The 19542-nt window shown below is 34.5% G+C and overlaps 3 protein-coding genes across 3 annotated transcripts; all 3 read left to right on the forward strand.

Annotated features, from left to right (window-relative positions):
* The first annotated feature begins 7196 nt into the window (after window positions 1–7196).
* Window positions 7197–12213, forward strand: LOC128164238 (endoglucanase-like). Its single transcript, XM_052828006.1, has 3 exons — window positions 7197–7275; window positions 11268–11522; window positions 11864–12213. Exons 1-3 carry the CDS (start codon window positions 7245–7247, stop codon window positions 12211–12213), a joined length of 636 nt encoding a protein of 211 aa, XP_052683966.1. The 5' UTR covers window positions 7197–7244.
* Window positions 12214–12908: 695 nt separating this feature from the next.
* Window positions 12909–14515, forward strand: LOC128164066 (uncharacterized). The gene has a single exon (XM_052827790.1). The coding sequence runs from the start codon at window positions 12948–12950 to the stop codon at window positions 13959–13961; it is 1014 nt and encodes a 337-aa protein (XP_052683750.1). The 5' UTR covers window positions 12909–12947; the 3' UTR covers window positions 13962–14515.
* Window positions 14122–14886, forward strand: LOC128162230 (endoglucanase-like). Its single transcript, XM_052825404.1, has 2 exons — window positions 14122–14185; window positions 14529–14886. The coding sequence occupies exons 1-2, from the start codon at window positions 14122–14124 to the stop codon at window positions 14855–14857; spliced, it is 393 nt and encodes a 130-aa protein (XP_052681364.1). The 3' UTR covers window positions 14858–14886.
* Window positions 14887–19542: the final 4656 nt, after the last annotated feature.

Genomic DNA, 19542 nt, shown 5'->3' on the forward strand with positions numbered 1-19542 from the left:
ACTGTAGATTCCTTAGATGAAACGCGAAATTAAATTACATGTACCTGTATATGCAAGAAGCAGCAGACAAATTTTAAAATCTTGTTTAAATTTTATTTTTCTGAAAGTTGTGACAATAAGAAATTATAAAACAGTTTGGTGCTCGTGTTCTTCATAATATTCTCACTGCATGAATTTAATTCACTCAAAAGAACAAAATTGTATACTATACCGGGTAATTTAGAAATTTAAGTACTTGCACAAAATAAGGAATCTGCAATATTCAAGAATCAAGGAAGCTATGTACAGCTAATACAATGAGCATCAAACAATATGTACATGCTGTATTTGACATTTCATAAAGTGATAGCAATTTTATGAAGTCATTCAACCCAGTTTCGACATCAACATTCAGACATGTCAGTAATGATAATAGTGAAGTCTGTCAATATGGAGATTGACCCAAATATAACAGTTCGTGTGTGCGGTAGAACTCAATCAGGGCAATGTCTCTACGATTTTAATTACTGGATCAATAACAGAATGACTATAACACAGAATGGGTTAATGGCTGCGGTGACCTAGTATCTCGATCAGTCCACAGATGTTTTTGTCATGTACCATGTGTTATACAGTACAAATTGAGCAGTATAGGGCTATATACATGTACAAGTAGTTGAAGATCATACACAAAAGGTGAACACAATGTTGGATTTTGAACTTATTCTTTCATGCCCTTTTAGCTGGTAATTATAATAATTAAGTACATGTACCTGAATGTAACTTATACATGTATAAGTAAAAGTTAAAGTTAAAAGTAAATGCAATAGAAGAAAAAAATCAATCAGGGGAAACGTGTTTTATAAATATGTCACCTATCAGTATCTACCATCAGATTATCACAAAAAAGGATCTCTCCATATATATATAACATGTATAAGAAAGAATAAAGAGTATTTTACAATAGCGATAACAAACCACATATATATATGTATGTCATGAACTTGAAAATCAACGTTCAAGATGGTCGTCATATTGTTCCTACCATTATCACTTTGACAGAAATTATCAAACAATCTTATACATGTTATATGCAAGCTGCTAATTAGGGTCTAGTGCATTGTTTGAGAATGTGTGAAAACATTTGACAGATATATTGTGATAAATATAGGTGAATATTATACAATGTAGATGTTATGCATGTAGGCAAGTGGAGATTTTTCCACAATGGTATACACTTTGTGTCTTCGTCATTTTAAATTCACTTTATGATTATGCATGCTAAAATTAAGAAGGGGGCCCGGATGCCTAGAGGAAGTTGCGATTGAAAAGTTTTGACGGACGTCTCATCGTTTCAGTCTCGACGAATAGATCGCTGAGATTAGAGGAAGTTATTTTTTTATCAAATATTTTTTCGCCTTTCATTGTAGCTTTTTAAACTAGATGAAATAAACACAGTATGCTCTGAAACCAGTTGAATTATGTTATACAAAAAGTTTTTTACATCTCATTCTACATTGAAATAAAAAAGAGAAGAATACCATCATAATGTCATTGCTGAGGAGATGCGGCAATTCGGAATGAAATAACTCAATGGAAACAACCGAGAAGTTCCGACAGAACAAGCGTTTCTACGTTTTCTGCACACCACGCCCGATGTTTAATTCATTCAATTCCAAACCTCCTACGTTATCTATATCATACGATCCATATTTTTATAAAAGGTATCTTATGAGTTTTTTCATATAATTTAATAGATGATATTTTAAAATCAAATGGAATTCAGCCTGAAGAAATCAAAATATTTATTCTATAAGACTTCAATTTATATAACTATACAGTGTAAATAATAAATTCAATCTATTTATATAACTAAATAATAAATTGATTTCCTCAGTACACGTCATTCAGTAATAAAATCTATCAAATCAATCAAGAAATATTTCAATATGGAACTATTTTTTTTACAATGTTTTAGACGAAAAAAATCAACAATATACAATTAATTCCATCTTTTTTAAAACTTAATGAATTGTGGTATGTGTCAGGAATATATTCTGTAGGTCCCTTTTGAGGAAGCGTGGTCACGATTTATGCTGTATTTTTTAGAATTGTATTTTTTCAATCTCAATGTAAAAAAATGTTTAACTAAATTCGGCAAGTAGGTCGTTCGAACGTGTTGTTTTGCGCTTATCTTGCATCAATTGATCAATGTTTCAGTGCCATATGTACAAAATCGGTTTAAAATTTTGATTGTTTTTTTTTCTTTCAAAATTAAACTTAAAAAGAGAATATTTAGAAGCATCGTTTTATTTGAAAATGTTTAGTACTTAGTACTATTTATACATTTATGAAGTGCCCATCAGGCTTGACATTTCACAGTAAAGGTATACCTCACTACACCAAGACTTATATTTTTAAAGATCGACACTACGTCATGAAGACGGCGATTAAAATTTATTTTTAACTGTTTGCATCACTCTAATTGGTTGTCTCTCACCATAGCGCTAGCTCAGTGATTCAATTAAGTATCGGTTCTGTGAAATGCAGATCATGAGTTCGAATCCACCCGGGGCTATTGTTTATATTTAATGAACTATTTTTCAAAAATCATTTTTTTTATTCCAAACTTGCAACATAATCAATAAATTTTTGCTGGTTTCAGAAACTTTTCTCCAGGTTTAGTGAGCCACCGTTGAATTTCAACTTTCATACACATGGATAGCTGCAAGTCTGTGGTGCCCGGCCTGAAAAAACTCCCAAGTCGACCATCCGATTTTTTTTTCAGGCCGGGAGCTATAGACATGCAGCTAACATATGGAAAGCCAAAAGGTCCCATTCGTATACCGATCCTTTACTTGGCCTCGGTAAATATGCTGCCTCTCGGGTAGCTAAATCATCGTATTGACCTATACCCCCCCCCCCCCCAGCAATTTAACTGTATAAAATACAAATTTTGAAGACAAACTTACATGTACATGATTAACAATAAAATCATTTCAGCCTTTAGATATGGAATGATGATTAAATGTATATTCATTACGTTGTCTTTACATTTATTGATGCATTAATGTAAAGAATAAAAAAAGACAATAAACACAAGTAGTTGCATTCTGCCAGGCTTAATGGTATACATCACATATCACAATATGTTGTCACCACATTATTTTCAGAAAAATAAATCCATATTTTCCAAAAAATAAATCGGAACTCGGGGATTTAAAATCGATTTCAATGATTTTGTACAGATGGTGCAAGAACGTGCTTGTATGTGGATGCATTTGTTTTTATTTTATGGTGTATTGATGTACATGTTCAAACACATCTCAAATAGAACTATTTTAACAAGAGCTTGGACTTTGGGTAGTTAATTGTGTCAAACAGCAATGTGACGTAGGTCTATCTATTTTATTGCTAGCCGTTCAGCCATGGCTCTTTGAAATCAATAAGATTTGTCTGGCTTTTGAGCTAATACTAGACAATCTGTGTATATATATTTCACTTACATTTTTGTAATTGATTAAAACTGCGTAATTTTTAAAACCTGTTTTGACGCAAGAAATAGATAGCTACGCTCTACTGAAAGTCCAAGGTCTTGATAAAATGGTTCTAGTTCAGGGAGAAATGATGATATATACAATTTTAGACAAACTCATTTTATTAGAAAAAGTAAGGCAAATATACGCAAGTATCACATATCTGAATACGCGACACCATAGTAATTTTAGATCTCCGGGGGTTTAAAGGGGATAGCTATAGAGTCTGACACGATTTAAGCTCAACATATGTTTTCATTTTTTTTTCCTTTAAAATTCTATTTTTACATGTATATTATTTTCATATTTCTGGTGTCAGGAATTTTTTTTTTTTTAACTTACCTGAGCTGAAAGCTCAAATGAGTTTTTCTGATCACTTAATTTTTCCTGCTTCTGTTTAAATGATTTCAAAGTTTAAGTGCCATTACTCGAATTGTACAAGATGAATACTACAGAACCATTTTAACAAGACCTTGGACTTTCAGTTGGATGTAACGATCTATTTATTGCATCAAAACATGTTACGAATATTGCTGGTCAGATTGTGTAGTTCTACATGTCGCTCAAAGGCCAGGCAAATCTTGTTGATCTCTCAGAGCCATGGCCGAGTGGCCAGCAATGAAATAGACAGGCCTACATCGCATTGCTGTTTGACACAACTACCCGAAGTCCAAACTCTTGTTAAAATAGTTCTATTGGCACAGGACTTCCATGTAGAGCAGGCAACTATTAGCTGCCAACTGGTGCTAGTCTTGTCCCACGATCCATGATCCCTTGCTCTTCGATTGCACGGAGTCCCCAATCGAAGAGCAAGGGATCATGGGACAAGACTAGCCTGCTTACTGCCCAGCTGCTCATTTCCGAATGCCTACTGCCTTGCTAACGCAATGTGTAATTGCTTAAAAAAAACTATGTGAACATGTTGAACATTCAAAACGTTGTAAATATTGATAATTCTAGTGCTATACCACACTAAATACATGTACATGCACAAAAACATTTCGTCCGTTTTTGTCAAAATTTTATTTTAGAGGATACGGATTTTCTAATTTGCAAATAGTGAAATATTAGTAATTGGCAGTTCTAAAGCTGCAAACACAAACAGTAAGCATACAGTTATCATCCGACAGTTGGCTTGCTGTTGTATATAAAATTCCATACAGGGACGCAACATGTGTTCTGCACCAAAACTAGCATAACTCCATCCCGTTGCAAAAACACATTTGGAATATTATAACTTGATATGATATTTCCATCTTAAGAGGGATCGATGGTCATGGCCATTTCAAGAGTATTTTAATCTCCTTTAAAAAAGAGCTCTGTGTGATATATATAGAAAAATGATCAAATTTTAAAACCAGAATATTTGAATGTTTTCTTATTAGTACTTATTGTTATACCCCTGTAAAACAGTTACTATATAACTCTATACGAAAAAAAGTCCAGCATTTTGACTGTTGGACTGGAACTGTTAGATTGGAACTGTTAAAATCAACTGTTAAAAAAGACTGTTGACCGGTGACGTCACATTCCGCGAAAACGTGTTATTGATTTGAAGGGGTATAACAAAACAGTTGTTGACTGTGTCTCGGTCAACAGCTGATCTGTCGGACCGCCTTCGGCCTTGGGCAACAGTTTGCGAGCCGGTCCGACAGATCAACTGTTGCCCTCGACCCCAGTCAACTACTGTATAATGTTAGTTTATGCAAGGACGTAGATATAGTATATACGTCACTGGTTTATGGCTGAAATATCGTATGTTAAAGTTTAAGGCAGGTCTTATGTTTAATTTGTTGACCACCCTGCCTCCTTAACCGTGGTTCAATAAACGTTCTGTCAGAATTGGATGCAGTAAAAAACAGTAAAACCATGCATAAAACTTAGATTGTTCTAATGTCTATAAAGATAAATGTTCTATCCGAATGTCAAAGTAAGTTCTGTTCTCTTATTTTATGTTCATTTCAATTAATAATAATACATGAAATAAAAGGGCATAACTTGCTTTCGAGTAGAATTATTCTTTTCAGTTTAATTAATCGACAATGAATGTAAATCTAGAACAGATGATCCAAAATAACGAATTGCTAATGAACAATTAGATGTAACCTAGCTGTAAACACAGATCGACAGAAAGCAGTTAGTAGTAAGTAGTAAACATTACAGTTGTCAGTTAGCGGTAAGGTGTAAACACGTACAGTAAGTATAAGGCAGTAAGTTGTTAAAACTTACAATAAACAGTTGGCGGTAAGCTGTTAACACGTACATTAAGCAGATGGTAGAAAGCTGTAAACACGTACAGTAAGCAACTGGCAATAAGCTGTAAACGTGTACAGTAAGCAGTTTACAGTAGGCTGTAAACACGTACAGTAAGCAGAAGGCAATATAAGCTGTAAACACTACGGTAAGCAGTTGGTAGTAAGTTATAAACACTTTCAGTAAGCAGTTGGCAGTAAACCGAAAACAGTTGACAGTAAGCAGTTGTCAAAAAGCTATAACAGTTAGTAAGCTATAAACACTTAGAGTACGAAGTTGGCATCTGACAGCTAGGTGTCATGTATGGAGTTGGATGTAAGCTGTAAAACAGTAACAGTTTAAAAAGTTTACAGTAACCTGTTAATAGTAACATTAAGCAGTTGTCAGTATGCTGTAAACTGTAAATAATTGATAGTAAGCTGTAAACAGTTAGCAGTAGGGTGTAAACAGTAATAGTAACAGTACTAAGCTGTTGACAGAAAGCTATAAGCAGTTGGCAGTAAATTGTAGACAGTTATAATGTAAACAGTTGACAGTGAGCTATAAACACTTAAAGTAAGCAGTTGGCATTTGGCAGGTGAGTGTCAAGTATGGAATTCATCGGATACAAAGTTCACATTTATTTGTTTGTAAAGCAGATCGATCCAAACAAAGCAAATAATAAACTAATCAAACCTGACATATAATATACTTTTAGTTTAAAATTCATTAAGGTATCAAATCAGTATCATACCTTTTTGATTAAAAGTTACCATATTTTTCAACCTTTATCTTATGTTACCTGCGAGAAAACACCTGAATATTAAACAATTCTAATTATGTTTTACTTCACTTCTTTTATCAGCAAATGAAACAATTCTTTTCTTATCCAAAATCAAATAGAAAGACAATACCAATCATCAAGTGTTTATTAGATATGAGTTGTGTACACTGTACTCAGCATTTTACATTATATAGTTATTCCATGTGATCCATCTTGTGTTCTACATGTACAGTTACTGGAAAATGAATTTAATTTGATATACAAAATATGATACTTAAAATTAACGTATATAAAATAAAATACATTTCAATTTTAAATTTACCGCCTAGAATTCTATTAGTTTAACGGTATATGCTGTGCGTTGATTCGATACAAAACTACAAAAGAAAACAAAAACTATAAATAGCTCTGTTAAACGTTTGCAAACAAACACCACATTACTCGAATGACTTTAACCCCGGAGATGGAAGTTAGATATACACCTTGACCGAATCACACAAAAATCAATGCATAATAACCTTTTTTTTATTTTTCCCATCGAAATCCCCCCTACTAATAACTATAATTGGTCGAAAAGAAGCTAGGTTATTTTTTAACACGGAAAGTAGGACAAAGTTCATAATCACTTTCAGATGAGCGCTGTAAAGGAACCCGTCTAAATCCTGCTGCTCCTCTCTGACGCCTTATCTTTGTGAAGACGATACAATATAGGGATGTGGCCATTATCTGTTTTTTGTATTCTTGGTAAGTTAAAGCTCTTGTTAAAATTTTTAATTTTATTGATCCCTTGCAACTCATTATATGATTTTATTATTTATATTTTTTTTCGGGGGGGGGGGGTGTATGGTTACCGGAATAAACTGCTTATGAAATGGAAACAGGTGTTGATTCCACGTAAATATAAAATTATATATTTCATATCTCAAAATGGATATAATATCCCCCCTTTTTTGCATAAGCTTACCTCTCTCATCTTGGTTTTTTTTACTACAGTATAAACCATTTACCATGCATTTTTTCATTTGGTTCGAACATTTCCAACTTTGATTTGCTACGAGCATTTTTTGAGGGCATACTTTTACAATCACGTAAAAATAATATTGGAAAGTTTGTTTGCATGAAAATCCATTCAACTGAGAAAAAAATAAGTGATTAAAAATCAGTAGCGGTAATCCGGGTTCCAAGAGCTCAAAAATCACATTTTTTCTTTCTTTGATAAAAATTTTAAGAAGATAAATATTAGTCAGAGCATTTTATCATCCACCTTTAAGAATATTAATTTGATACAAGCTGTTTCCTACACTTGGATAAGGAGCTCTTTAATAATTAGCATGAGGGAGTAGCGCAAAATGCACATAGATCTAATACATGTACATGTAACATGTACTAGTATCCAACGGTGCCTTAATTTATTTCCCAATTTCCTGATGGCAGTAGTGTGTGATAAGCCTTAAATTTAATCTAACTGTTTAATTGTCACAAATTCATTTTATTTTACTAGATATGTTCTGTGATAAATTATATCAGTTGACCTGAAACAGTTAAGGATCCGATTAATTTTGACACAGTCTACGGATTTTCATTTCAATGTATATATATATATATATATATATATATATATATATATATATATATATATATATATATATATATATATATATATATATATATATATATATATATATATATATATATAGAATGACGTGAAAATACTGTGTTTAGCAAGTGCTTCAGAACCTATTTAAGTCTTCGATACCTACAACCTTTAAAAATATAACATTTCCAGCTGTAACCCGTGTTTTATTTCGCCCATATCTTGTTCATGCAGTGGTTGATCCAAAAGTAGTATCACGGACAGTGAACATTGTCCTAAATAATATGAGCTATATAACAGAAAATAAAAAAAGACTAGACACGATCTCGTTGCGAGCAACGAGGAGGTCTTCCGTGCGATTTTTTGAAGGTTATATGACCTTGACTTTGATATTTGACTCTTTATCTCCTTATTGGGGCAACAACAAAAAAATTTGACGGTTGAATATTGTTAGGAACATCATTCTCAGCATTTTATTCTATATTGATTTTCAAAATGATGCTTTTTAAAATATTTGTTCTTTTTGAGATATGTTATAAAAGTTTTGGACTTCTGGCCCCTTAAAACCTATTAAAAACCCCCTAATTACGGAACACATGATAAAATAATTATAATTTATTGTTAATTCCTAAACATATAACAGAATATTTGTCAGTAAAGTGCTATAAAAGAAATACTTCAGAGCCTTTATGCCCCTAAAAATATTTTTAGGTCTTTTGATATTAAACATATTTTGTTCAACAAGTGTTTAGAAATTCTTTGCCGTTTTTGAGCTATTTTGTAAAGACCGTTTTACGGGCTGATCCCCTTATCTCCTTATTGGGGCCATATGACAAAATTTCGATGGCTGAATATTGACAAGCGCATCATTCTAAGCATTTATTATTCAATATTTCTTTTCAAAATATTTCTTAGTAAAGTGCTATGGAAGAAAGACTTTACAGCCCTTTTGGCCCCTACATTGAAGGGCATGCTTCTTGACATCATATGAAAAGTCTTTTGATATTAAACATATTTTATCCAACAAGTGTTTAGAAATTCTTTGCCGTTTTTGGGCTAACTGGGATAGGTCGTTTTAGGGGCCGACCCCTTATGTCCTTATTTGGGCCAGATAACGAAACTTTTATGATTGAATATTGTTTAAAACATCAGTCCTAGCATCTTTTATTCTATATTGCTTTTCAAAATATTTGTCCTTTTTGAGATATAATTGATCGAAGATTTGGACTTCTGGCCCCTTAAAACCCCTAATTACGTAACACATGATAAAATTTTTATAATGTTTAGTTTTATAAGTGATAAATGAACATTTTTGCTTCTTAAACATATTACAAAATATTTCTCAATAAAGTGCTATGGAAGAAAGACTTTACAGCCCTTTTGGCCCCTACATTGAAGGGCAAGCCCCTTTTTCTTGATATCATATGAAAGGTCTTTTAATATTAAACATATTTTGTTCAACAAGTGTTTAGAAATTCTTTGACTTTTTGAGCTATCTGGGATAGGACGTTTTAGAGGCCACCCCTTATGTCCTTATTTGGGCCAGATCACGAAACTTTTATGATTGAATATTGTTTAAAACATCAGTCTAAGCATCTTTTATTCTATATTGCTTTTCAAAATATTTGTCCTTTTTGAGATATAATTGATCAAAGTTTTGGACTTCTGGCCCCTTAAAACCCCTAATTACGAAACACATGATAAAAATTTTATAATGTTTAGTTTTATAAGTGATAAATGAACATTTTTGCTTCTTAAACATATTACAAAATATTTCTCAGTAAAGTGCTATGGAAGAAAGACTTTACAGCCCTGTTGGCCCCTAAATTGAAGGGCAAGCCCCTTTTTCTTGATATCATATGAAAGGTCTTTTAATATTAAACATATTTTGTTCAACAAGTGTTTAGAAATTCTTTGCTGTTTATGAGCTATCTGGGATAGGACGTTTTAGAGGCTACCCCTTATGTCCTTATTTGGGCCAGATCACGAAACTTTTATGATTGAATATTGTTTAAAACATCAGTCTAAGCATCTTTTATTCTATATTGCTTTTCAAAATAATTGTCCTTTTTGAGATATTATTGATCAAAGTTTTGGACTTCTGGCCCCTTAAAACCCCTAATTACGAAACACATGATAAAATTTTTATAATGTATAGTTATATAAAAGAAAGATGAACATTTTTGCTTCTTAAACATATTACAAAATATTTCTCAGTAAAGTGCTATGGAAGAAAGACATTCGAGCCCTGTTGGCCCCTAATTTGAAAGGCCGGCCCCTTTTTCTCGATATCAAACGAAACCTCTTGTAAACATAAATTTTATTTGCTCTATATCTTATGTTCAAATATTTTTAGGAAAGGAGATACAGAACGAAAACCATTCAAAATCACGTCGTTTTTCGAACTCGATTTTCGGGTCCAGGCGAGCTTCGACGCCTTTGAAGCCAGACAACCATACAGGCCTTTAAACACATCTACAATCATCTTGTCTACAATCCCTGAAAATTTAAATTCAATATCTGTTTTCGTTTAGGAGGAGATAGCAGGACAAACCAACCCTCTAAAAATCGCTAAAACGTCAATATCTCCCGAACGGAAATGACGTCATAAAAATAAAAAATTATATAAAAAGGTTTTAATCAATATCTACAAAATCTGAATTTTTTACGAAAATCGGTCGAGTCGTTTTCAAGAAATCGCTTGTACAAAAAAGCATAAGAAAAAAAAAATAAAAGGGAAAAAGAAACAAAGCAATAACAATAAGGTCTTCCGCTGGAAACGGAAGACCTTAAAAAACCAATTTCAAATAAATCTAGATGTTTCATGAATTTACATACAAGATAAACAAACGTCAAGTTAAAAACCATCCAAATAAAAGAGTACTTTAAAACAGAAAAAATGTTTCGTCAAAAGAAAGGAATGAAAAGAGAGAAAGCAAAAAAAAAAAAAAAAGAAAAAGAAATCCATGCCGAAATATGCGAAGGATCTAGTAAATAATTACATTTAATCCTTAAAAGTAGATTTTTATTATTTTTATCCGGTTTGATAATAATATTATAATAGCAGGATCGGCACCAAAATCTTCTCACTTGAAAATAAACAAAAAATGCTAACAGGACCTACAAACTTTATAATTTTTAGCGATCGGGTACGTGAGTTGTGAACAAAGATGCCAGGGGTCGCCAAGAATGTACAACGGAAAGCGATGTGCTTCGACCACCCGATACAACGACTACCACAAGGGGGCGTGCAAGTGTGGATCAGCTTCCGGTGACAGCCAATTCGGTTGGAATCACGACCACTTCGTCACTGCCCCCAATCAGATGTTTTTTGATGAAGGATACAGCGGCAGGTGTGGTCAGCGATGCGGAAAATGTGTCAAGCTGACCACAACAGGTATGTATAAATCTGATCTCCCGATGACTACGACAGGTATGAAATAAGGTATTTACAAATGCAGTCTACTTAAAGCAAAGGTAACCAGAGCAGGTATTTATCTACTTATACCTTACGTTACCTTAACAATACAGGTAAGTGTATATCTAAATACCTTAGGTCAAGGTGACTACGATATTTACAAAAAGGTAATCAAGTTTATAGACCTAAGAAATCCCTCACCTATAACAATATCCTCCACTATCCCCCACCCCCCCCCCCTCCTTCCCCAGGCTGGTAAACAGTTCTTGATCCGCGCCTGTACTTTATATTTGATCAGGTGTTTTCTTTGTCTTACACAGGTGGTTACGTACCCGGACAAGGAAGTCCGACCCCCGCTGGTCAATCACACGTCTTCATGGTTACTAACCTGTGCCGCAACGTCTATCCCAACCAGAACTGGTGCAACCAGGGCACCGGGCCCTATGGAAACGGTCATAACGACTACGGATACGTCGCCCATTTTGATTTGGGAAATGGAGCCAATCAGATCTCGCGCATTGGTTGGAACAACCCGGAAGTGACGTGGGAGATCGTCAGTTGTCATGGAGCGAACACCCCCACGGATGAAATGTGCCAACACTGCCAGTGTGCCCATCACGGTAAACGTTCACTCAACGAATCAACGAACGGCTCGGAAAATGGATTCTGATTCTGTTATGCTGATCAAATTTAGTTTAATAAAAATTGTGTAATATTTAATGTATTGGCATTGGTATCATCTTCTTTTTTAAAAATAGGTGATATAAAAATAGTGCATTTGGAATGAAATGATGATGATTTTTTTGTTGTTCCTCTTCTCACCCCTCCAAAATACTCATCGCAGAATAAAATAGCCATAATGGTATTTAGACATTCGTTGATATGGACCTTTAATTTTACATTTCAAAGAAATTATGTATCACTTCAGTAGAATATGTTCAGTACACTTAATAGGGTTTATCATCTCTGGATAAACCAGGTTATTTTAAGCATAGGTGTTATGTTAATGTTTCAAGATCCATAACTCTTGTTAACTGTTATTGTTGAAAGATCCATAACTCTTGTTTAAGACAACTATATAACTGGGCATGCGCGGTTGCTACTTCCTTTTCCTGCTCAATCCAAAGTTGATAGGTGGCACAAATTCATCTTTGAAAAAATATCCAGTGCATCCAAAGTTGAAGAGGTAAATTATGAATTTAATTTGAATAAATTGCTTTTAAAACATAAACATATTAATTTTGCCGTGAATTTAAGCATTATTAATTAAAAAAAAAACAAAACAAAAAACACGTCTGCATCATTTCAGATAAACATAAGGAAACAAGGATTTTGAAAAATTGTAGTATAACCAGAAATTTATTTTAGCCTAATAATATTTCTTCAAATTTCTTATTTCACGAGATGTTGAGAGCTAGCAAAGTTAGGACGTCGAAGTCCAAGAGCCCTTATGCCAGACCTCCCACGAGGGGAGCGGTTGTAGCCTCCCGGGCGTCTACACGGATGCCAAATGTGACTTCGTCCTCCAGCGGTCCTTCCACAATTGCAGTTACCGAGTCTACAGGTAGAATATATGATAGAAGCCAAAGTTTGCCAGTCCCGGTAGTACAACCAACTGTACAACCTGTTCTAGACCGGGCAAGGGCCCCATCGGATCAGACGGTCGAGCCTTCAGTAGCAGGATCTAGCACCAATACAGGTACAGATTGTTTGTTCGACATTGAAAACCCCACACCTTTCCATAGTGTAGTATCGTCACTTGGGGCTCATGTACCCATAGCATTGAAAGAAAAGATATGGAATAACGATTATATTGCACTTAACAAGTTGTTAATGAAAGAACCTGCATCAGATATTCAGCATCATATTGTATATCATGATGGGGCGATTCAGGTCAAACCAAAATACAAAGATGAAACAATAGTGTCCATTTCACAATGGACAGATGCTTTTCTAATTTTTGCTTCGATTTATTGTGCCAAGCATTCTTTGCAAGCTGTTCATTTATTTCGATACATGGCTACAATTAGGAAAGGCGCAGAGCGTTCACCAAATTCTTGTAACTGGAGGGAATACGATGTTCAATTTAGGTTGAAAAAATCAATTGATTCCAGTCTCAGCTGGGGTTCAGTTGATGCAGAATTATGGCTGTTTTACATGCAGCCGGTAGTCCAAAATAACATTCCAACCCCTACAAAGCAGTTTAAATGCTATTCTTACAATTTTCAGGGAGTATGTGAAAAACAAAACTGTAGGTTCTTGCATATTTGTGTCAAGTGTAATGGTTCACATCCTTCTTTGAATTGTAGATATTCCCAGAATAACAGTACGGGTAAACAATACCCCCCAGTTAAGCCCGCATCACAGCAATTCCGCCCTAGATTCCCACAGAGATCATTCCGCCCAATTACACAATAAATTATGGCAATTGGGATCTACTCCAATAAAAGTTAATAATCTTCACAAGTTAGTTAGAAGTTATCCAGACAGAAAAGTTGCACACTTGTTAGCACAGGGTTTTGAGGGAGGATTTTTATTAAACTATCATGGCCCTAGAATTAAGGTTGAGTTTAGGAATATGAAGTCTGCGATTCAACACTCTAATGAATTGGCAGAAAAGATTAAGAAGGAAATAGATCTTGGTAGAGTTTTAGGTCCTTTTTCAGCCCCACCAATATCAAATTTAAGATGTAACCCAGTTGGTTTATTACCAAAAAAGCAAGGTGGATGGCGTATGATTACAAACTTGTCCCATCCATTTGGAGAGAGTGTTAATGATTACATTGATCAGCAATTTTGTTCCGTCAACTACTCTTCATTTGATGATGCAATTAACATAATTCAAACAAAGGGACAAGGGGCCCTCATGGCAAAAATGGATATTTCTAGTGCTTTTAGGCTTTTACCAATAAGTCCAAGAGAATTTTGTCTGCTTGGTTTCAAGTTTGATAAATCATATTACATAGACAAGTGTTTACCAATAAGGAAGTCCGACCCCCGCTGGTCAATCACACGTCTTCATGGTTACTAACCTGTGCCGCAACGTCTATCCCAACCAGAACTGGTGCAACCAGGGCACCGGGCCCTATGGAAACGGTCATAACGACTACGGATACGTCGCCCATTTTGATTTGGGAAATGGAGCCAATCAGATCTCGCGCATTGGTTGGAACAACCCGGAAGTGACGTGGGAGATCGTCAGTTGTCATGGAGCGAACACCCCCACGGATGAAATGTACCAACACTGCCAGTGTGCCCATCACGGTAAACGTTCCCTCAACGAATCAACGAACGGCTCGGAAAATGGATTCTGATTCTGTTATGCTGATCAAATTTAGTTTAATAAAAATTGTGTAATATTTAATGTATTGGCATTGGTATCATCTTCTTTTTTAAAAATAGGTGATATAAAAATAGTGCATTTGGAATGAAATGATGATGATTTTTTTGTTGTTCCTCTTCTCACCCCTCCAAAATACTCATCGCAGAATAAAATAGCCATAATGGTATTTAGACATTCGTTGGTATGGACCTTTAATTTTACATTTCAAAGAAATTATGTATCACTTCAGTAGAATCTGGACCTGAAATACGAAGGGCCTGTCGACACAATCGCAGTATCTCGGGCCTTTCCGGCAGGCTCGGAAAAACACCTCGAATGTATTTTTATACAAAATGGAGTCGCTTCCCATTAAAATAAGTATCGGCTAGACAGCCTCTTGTGTCGCTTTTGTGGTCAATGTTAGGGTATATCATTGACTTTAACGAAGTCTAGGTGACATCTCAACAGATCGTAAAATGTGTTGTATGAAGTCTAGGTGACATCTCAACTGATCGTAAAATGTGTTGTATTTATATCAAATTGTATAAAAAGGGGGTTGTCATGGCCGCTTAGGTAATACATTCGAGGTGTTTTTCCGAGCCTGCCGGAAAGGCCCTAGAAGTTGTGTTTTTCCAAGCCTGCCGGAAAGGCCCGAGCAGTTGCGATTGCCTGTCGACAAAGAGTACTCAGTAAGTGAATTCGATAAAGTTTTTTTTATACATTTTGTTTTTTCTTGGATTACTATGTCGCAACGATGAAAACTTGGTTATTTAAAGATGACTTTCAGATCCCATTTTGGACAAAGCAGATGAGTTATACAGTCGCCTGTGTTCGAAAGACATTTCTGTTAAGCAGGCTATTGATGATCCTGTTTTCACTGCATTGGAGAAGCGTGTTCGAGACAGGTTTGTCTACTGATTTGATTATAGTGCAGGTATTGATGAGGAGCGTGAAATCTACAGGCGGATTAACACGTGGAAGATGAATGGGGAAAGCTCAGAGGGCTTAACGGCTTTTGTTTATGCCAACATTAGTAGAATATAATCAGGCGATGCAAACATTTACTGACACAGGATACCAAACAAGTGATCAGCATGTCGATATGTCAAGATCAAGAATGGATAAAGACAACAAAGATGTCAATGTATTGCGCGACTTCTTGAAAGATAGGGACCCATTTATCTTACATGACAAGACTTTGCGTAACATTGAAACCGGAATTATTGCAGACAACGATGCAAATGCAGATGCTGCAAAGAGTATAGGCGAAAAAACTATACAGTCTATGGCTGGACAATTGGTATCAGAAATTTCATTTAAAAGGAAAGATCAAGTGGTTCCTCTTGATATAAAAGGAACATCGAACAGTAATGTCACACAGTTCTCGCAAATTGATCCTCAGCTCATGTTTCAGAGGTTGACAGCTGTTGGATCAGAAACACTGAACACAACAGCTGAGTTGTTTCAATGTGAACGTTCAAGCTCTCCGTCATCAATATTTGAAGCAAATGGTCTTTTAAAGCAGGCAGCAAAAGCCACGCTTGGTGAAGCTATATGAATCGAGTACAGGAGACTGCCATGCTGAAGAACTCCCAACAACAAATCTATTAAATGTTATCGATGGAGGATCTCTACTGCATCGAATAACATGGTCCGAAGGCGAGAATTTTCCCAGATTTGCTCAAAATATGTTAATCATGTCAAAAGGCACTTCCAAAATCCCATCGTTGTAATGGATGGTTACATCGGTACGTCAACTAAAGATATGACTCACATGAGGCGCAGCAAAGGAATTCAAACAAACACAATCACTTTTACTGGGATATGCCACTGAGAATAAAGAAGGAAACTTTTCTTCTGAATGTATCAAACAAGCAACGCTTTGCTGAACTCCTTGTACAAAAACTGCAAGAGAGCAATATCGAAGCTATACAAAGTGAGGGTGATGCAGATTTGTTGATATGTCAGACAGCTGTTAATAAGGCAGACGATCACACAGTGGTTGTGTATGGACAAGACACTGATTTGCTAGTTCTGCTGTGCCATTATGCAAAGGAAGACAGATAAATCTTTTTCACAACTGACAAACAAACGTCAAACCACAGAATTTTGGGATATATCAAAAGCAAAGTCAGTTCTTGGAAGTGATAGTTGTCGTCAACTCCTGTTTATTCATGCTTTAACAGGGTGTGACACAACTAGTCGTTTGCATGGCATTGGAAAACCTGCTGCCTTGAAAAAGATAATGACTGACATTTATCTAAAATCACAAGGAGCTGTATTTTTGCAAGAAAATTCTAGCAAAGAAGATAATATAAAGGCGGGAGAAGAAGCATTAGTAAACTTGTATAGTGGGGTACCGCTAGAGGGTTTAGACATTCTCAGATGGAGAAAGTTCACCACAAAAACAATGTCATCTAAAAGAAATGCTGTGGTTCAAGTGCAGTCACTTCCATTAACATCTGATGATGCCATATTTCATTCAATGCGAGTTTACTTACAGTGTCAGTACTGAAAGGCAAATCAGTGGCAGATCTTGATCCTACAGAATGGGGTTGGACTCTTAAAACTGGCAAACTTCTACCTATTGGAATGTCCAAACCACCTGCACCCGACTTCCTATTAAAAATCATCCACTGCAATTGTAAAACCAACTGCGACAATAAGAAATGTAGCTGTCGAAAATATGGCATAGCGTGTTCAGGTGGATATGGAGAATGTAGAGGAATCAACTGTAATACTCCAGAATCTGATGACGAGAGTGAAAACAAAATTTGAAATTAGAAAACTGTTATATTCCTTTACAATAAAAGGATGTTAATTCGATTTCCATTTTATTGTTCATGGTTGTGATGTAAACAATTTGCATCAATTGTACATATCCAATCTTGTTATCAGGTTATAAAATAAGCTGATGCCATATTGATTTGATTATTAATTATTTCTTTATTGATTCGAAAAAATTAAACAAAATAATTTTATTTTAAAAATTGCCATAAATTTGACCAATGTTTCATGTTATGTTATTATTTCAATTGTTCAAATACTATTCTGTAATTTGGAGTGAAGATAAGTCGTTACCAATTGATTTGATATTGTTTTTACTTTTTCCCACATTTCCACAATTTTTTAATAACAATACATAAAAAAGCAATATTTGACCCAAAAGAATCTTAAATATTTCTCGTGAAATTGTTTTACATGTATTACTCGGACAAAATAAAACTTAAAATAAAATGGAGTTTAGAATAAGCTGATACCAATTTATAAAATGTTTCCATATTTCCGCGATTTTTCAATAAAAATGCTATTTTTTACCCCAAAATACCTTCAATATTTGTTGTAAAAGCGTTTTAATCAGTTATACATATGAACTCATTTCATTTCAAAACAGCATGAATTGATACTCATTGATTTAATTTGGTTAATTTTTTCCAGATTTCTGCGATTTTTCCATGAAAACCCATGTTTTTACCCCCCAAAAAACTATTTTCCGCATATCATACAAATGTTTATTTTCAATACAGTATGTTATTTGTATATACAAACACCTTTGATTTCGGTGGTAACTAGCTTTGTAGCAATTTTCTTGAGGTTTTGCTGAAATTTTGACAGATTGACTAGACTATATAAACAAATTTGGAATTTTATAACTTGATATAATATTACCATCTTAAGAGGGCTCGATGGTCATGGCCATTTTTACAGTATTTTAATCTCCTTTAAAAAAGAGTTCTGTATGATATAGATATATTGGAAAATGATCAAATTTTAAAACCAGAATATTTGAATGTTTTCTTATACTTAATATTAGTTTATGGCTAAAGTATCATATGTTTACGTCAGATCTTGTGGTTTGTTGACCACCCTGCCTCTTTAACAGTGGTTCAATAAACGTTTTGTCAGAATTGGGTGTTTAAATGTGTGGTTGGAAACCATGCATAAAACTTAGATTGGTCTAATGTCTATAAAGAAAAATGTTCTTTACGAATGTCAAAGCAAGTTCTGTTCTTTTATTTTATGTATCATTTCAATTAATAATAATACATGAAATAAAAGAGCATAACTTGCTTTCGAATTTTACAGTTTTCTTTACAGTTTAATTAATCGACAATGAAAATGCAAATCTAGAACAGATGATCCAAAGTAACGAATTATTTATAATAACAACAATTAATTTATCACGAAATTAATAGACCAAAGCTTTGTGAAGAAATGAACTCTACTCTTGATTTTGAGTCTAATAACTGCAATTTGAATGTGTACATTTTGTGTTTGTGTTGGGAAGAGATGGGGGGGGGGTTAAGCTGTTTGCTTAGAAAAGGGTAATAATACGTTATTTACCTAACAAATAGTGGCAATGATCTCCCACACAGTATATAAAATTTATCAAATATTTTCTCAGCTTGAATTTTGGACTAAGTTTGCAAGCGTGTATAACCATCATAAGAGTCGGAAAAATCAATTGGATGTAAAATGTAAATACTTACAGTAAGTAGTTGGCAGTAAGCTGTAAACACTTACAGTAAGTAGTTGGCAGTAAGCTGTAAACATGGACAGTAAGCAGTTGGCAGTGAGTTGTAAGCAGTTGACAGTAAGCTGTAAATACGGACAGTAAGCAGTTGGCAGTAAGCTGTAAGCAGTTGGCAATAATCGGTTGGCAGAAAGCTGGAACAG

Source organism: Crassostrea angulata, chromosome 9, assembly GCF_025612915.1.
Source record: "Crassostrea angulata isolate pt1a10 chromosome 9, ASM2561291v2, whole genome shotgun sequence".
NCBI lineage: Eukaryota > Metazoa > Mollusca > Bivalvia > Ostreida > Ostreidae > Magallana > Magallana angulata.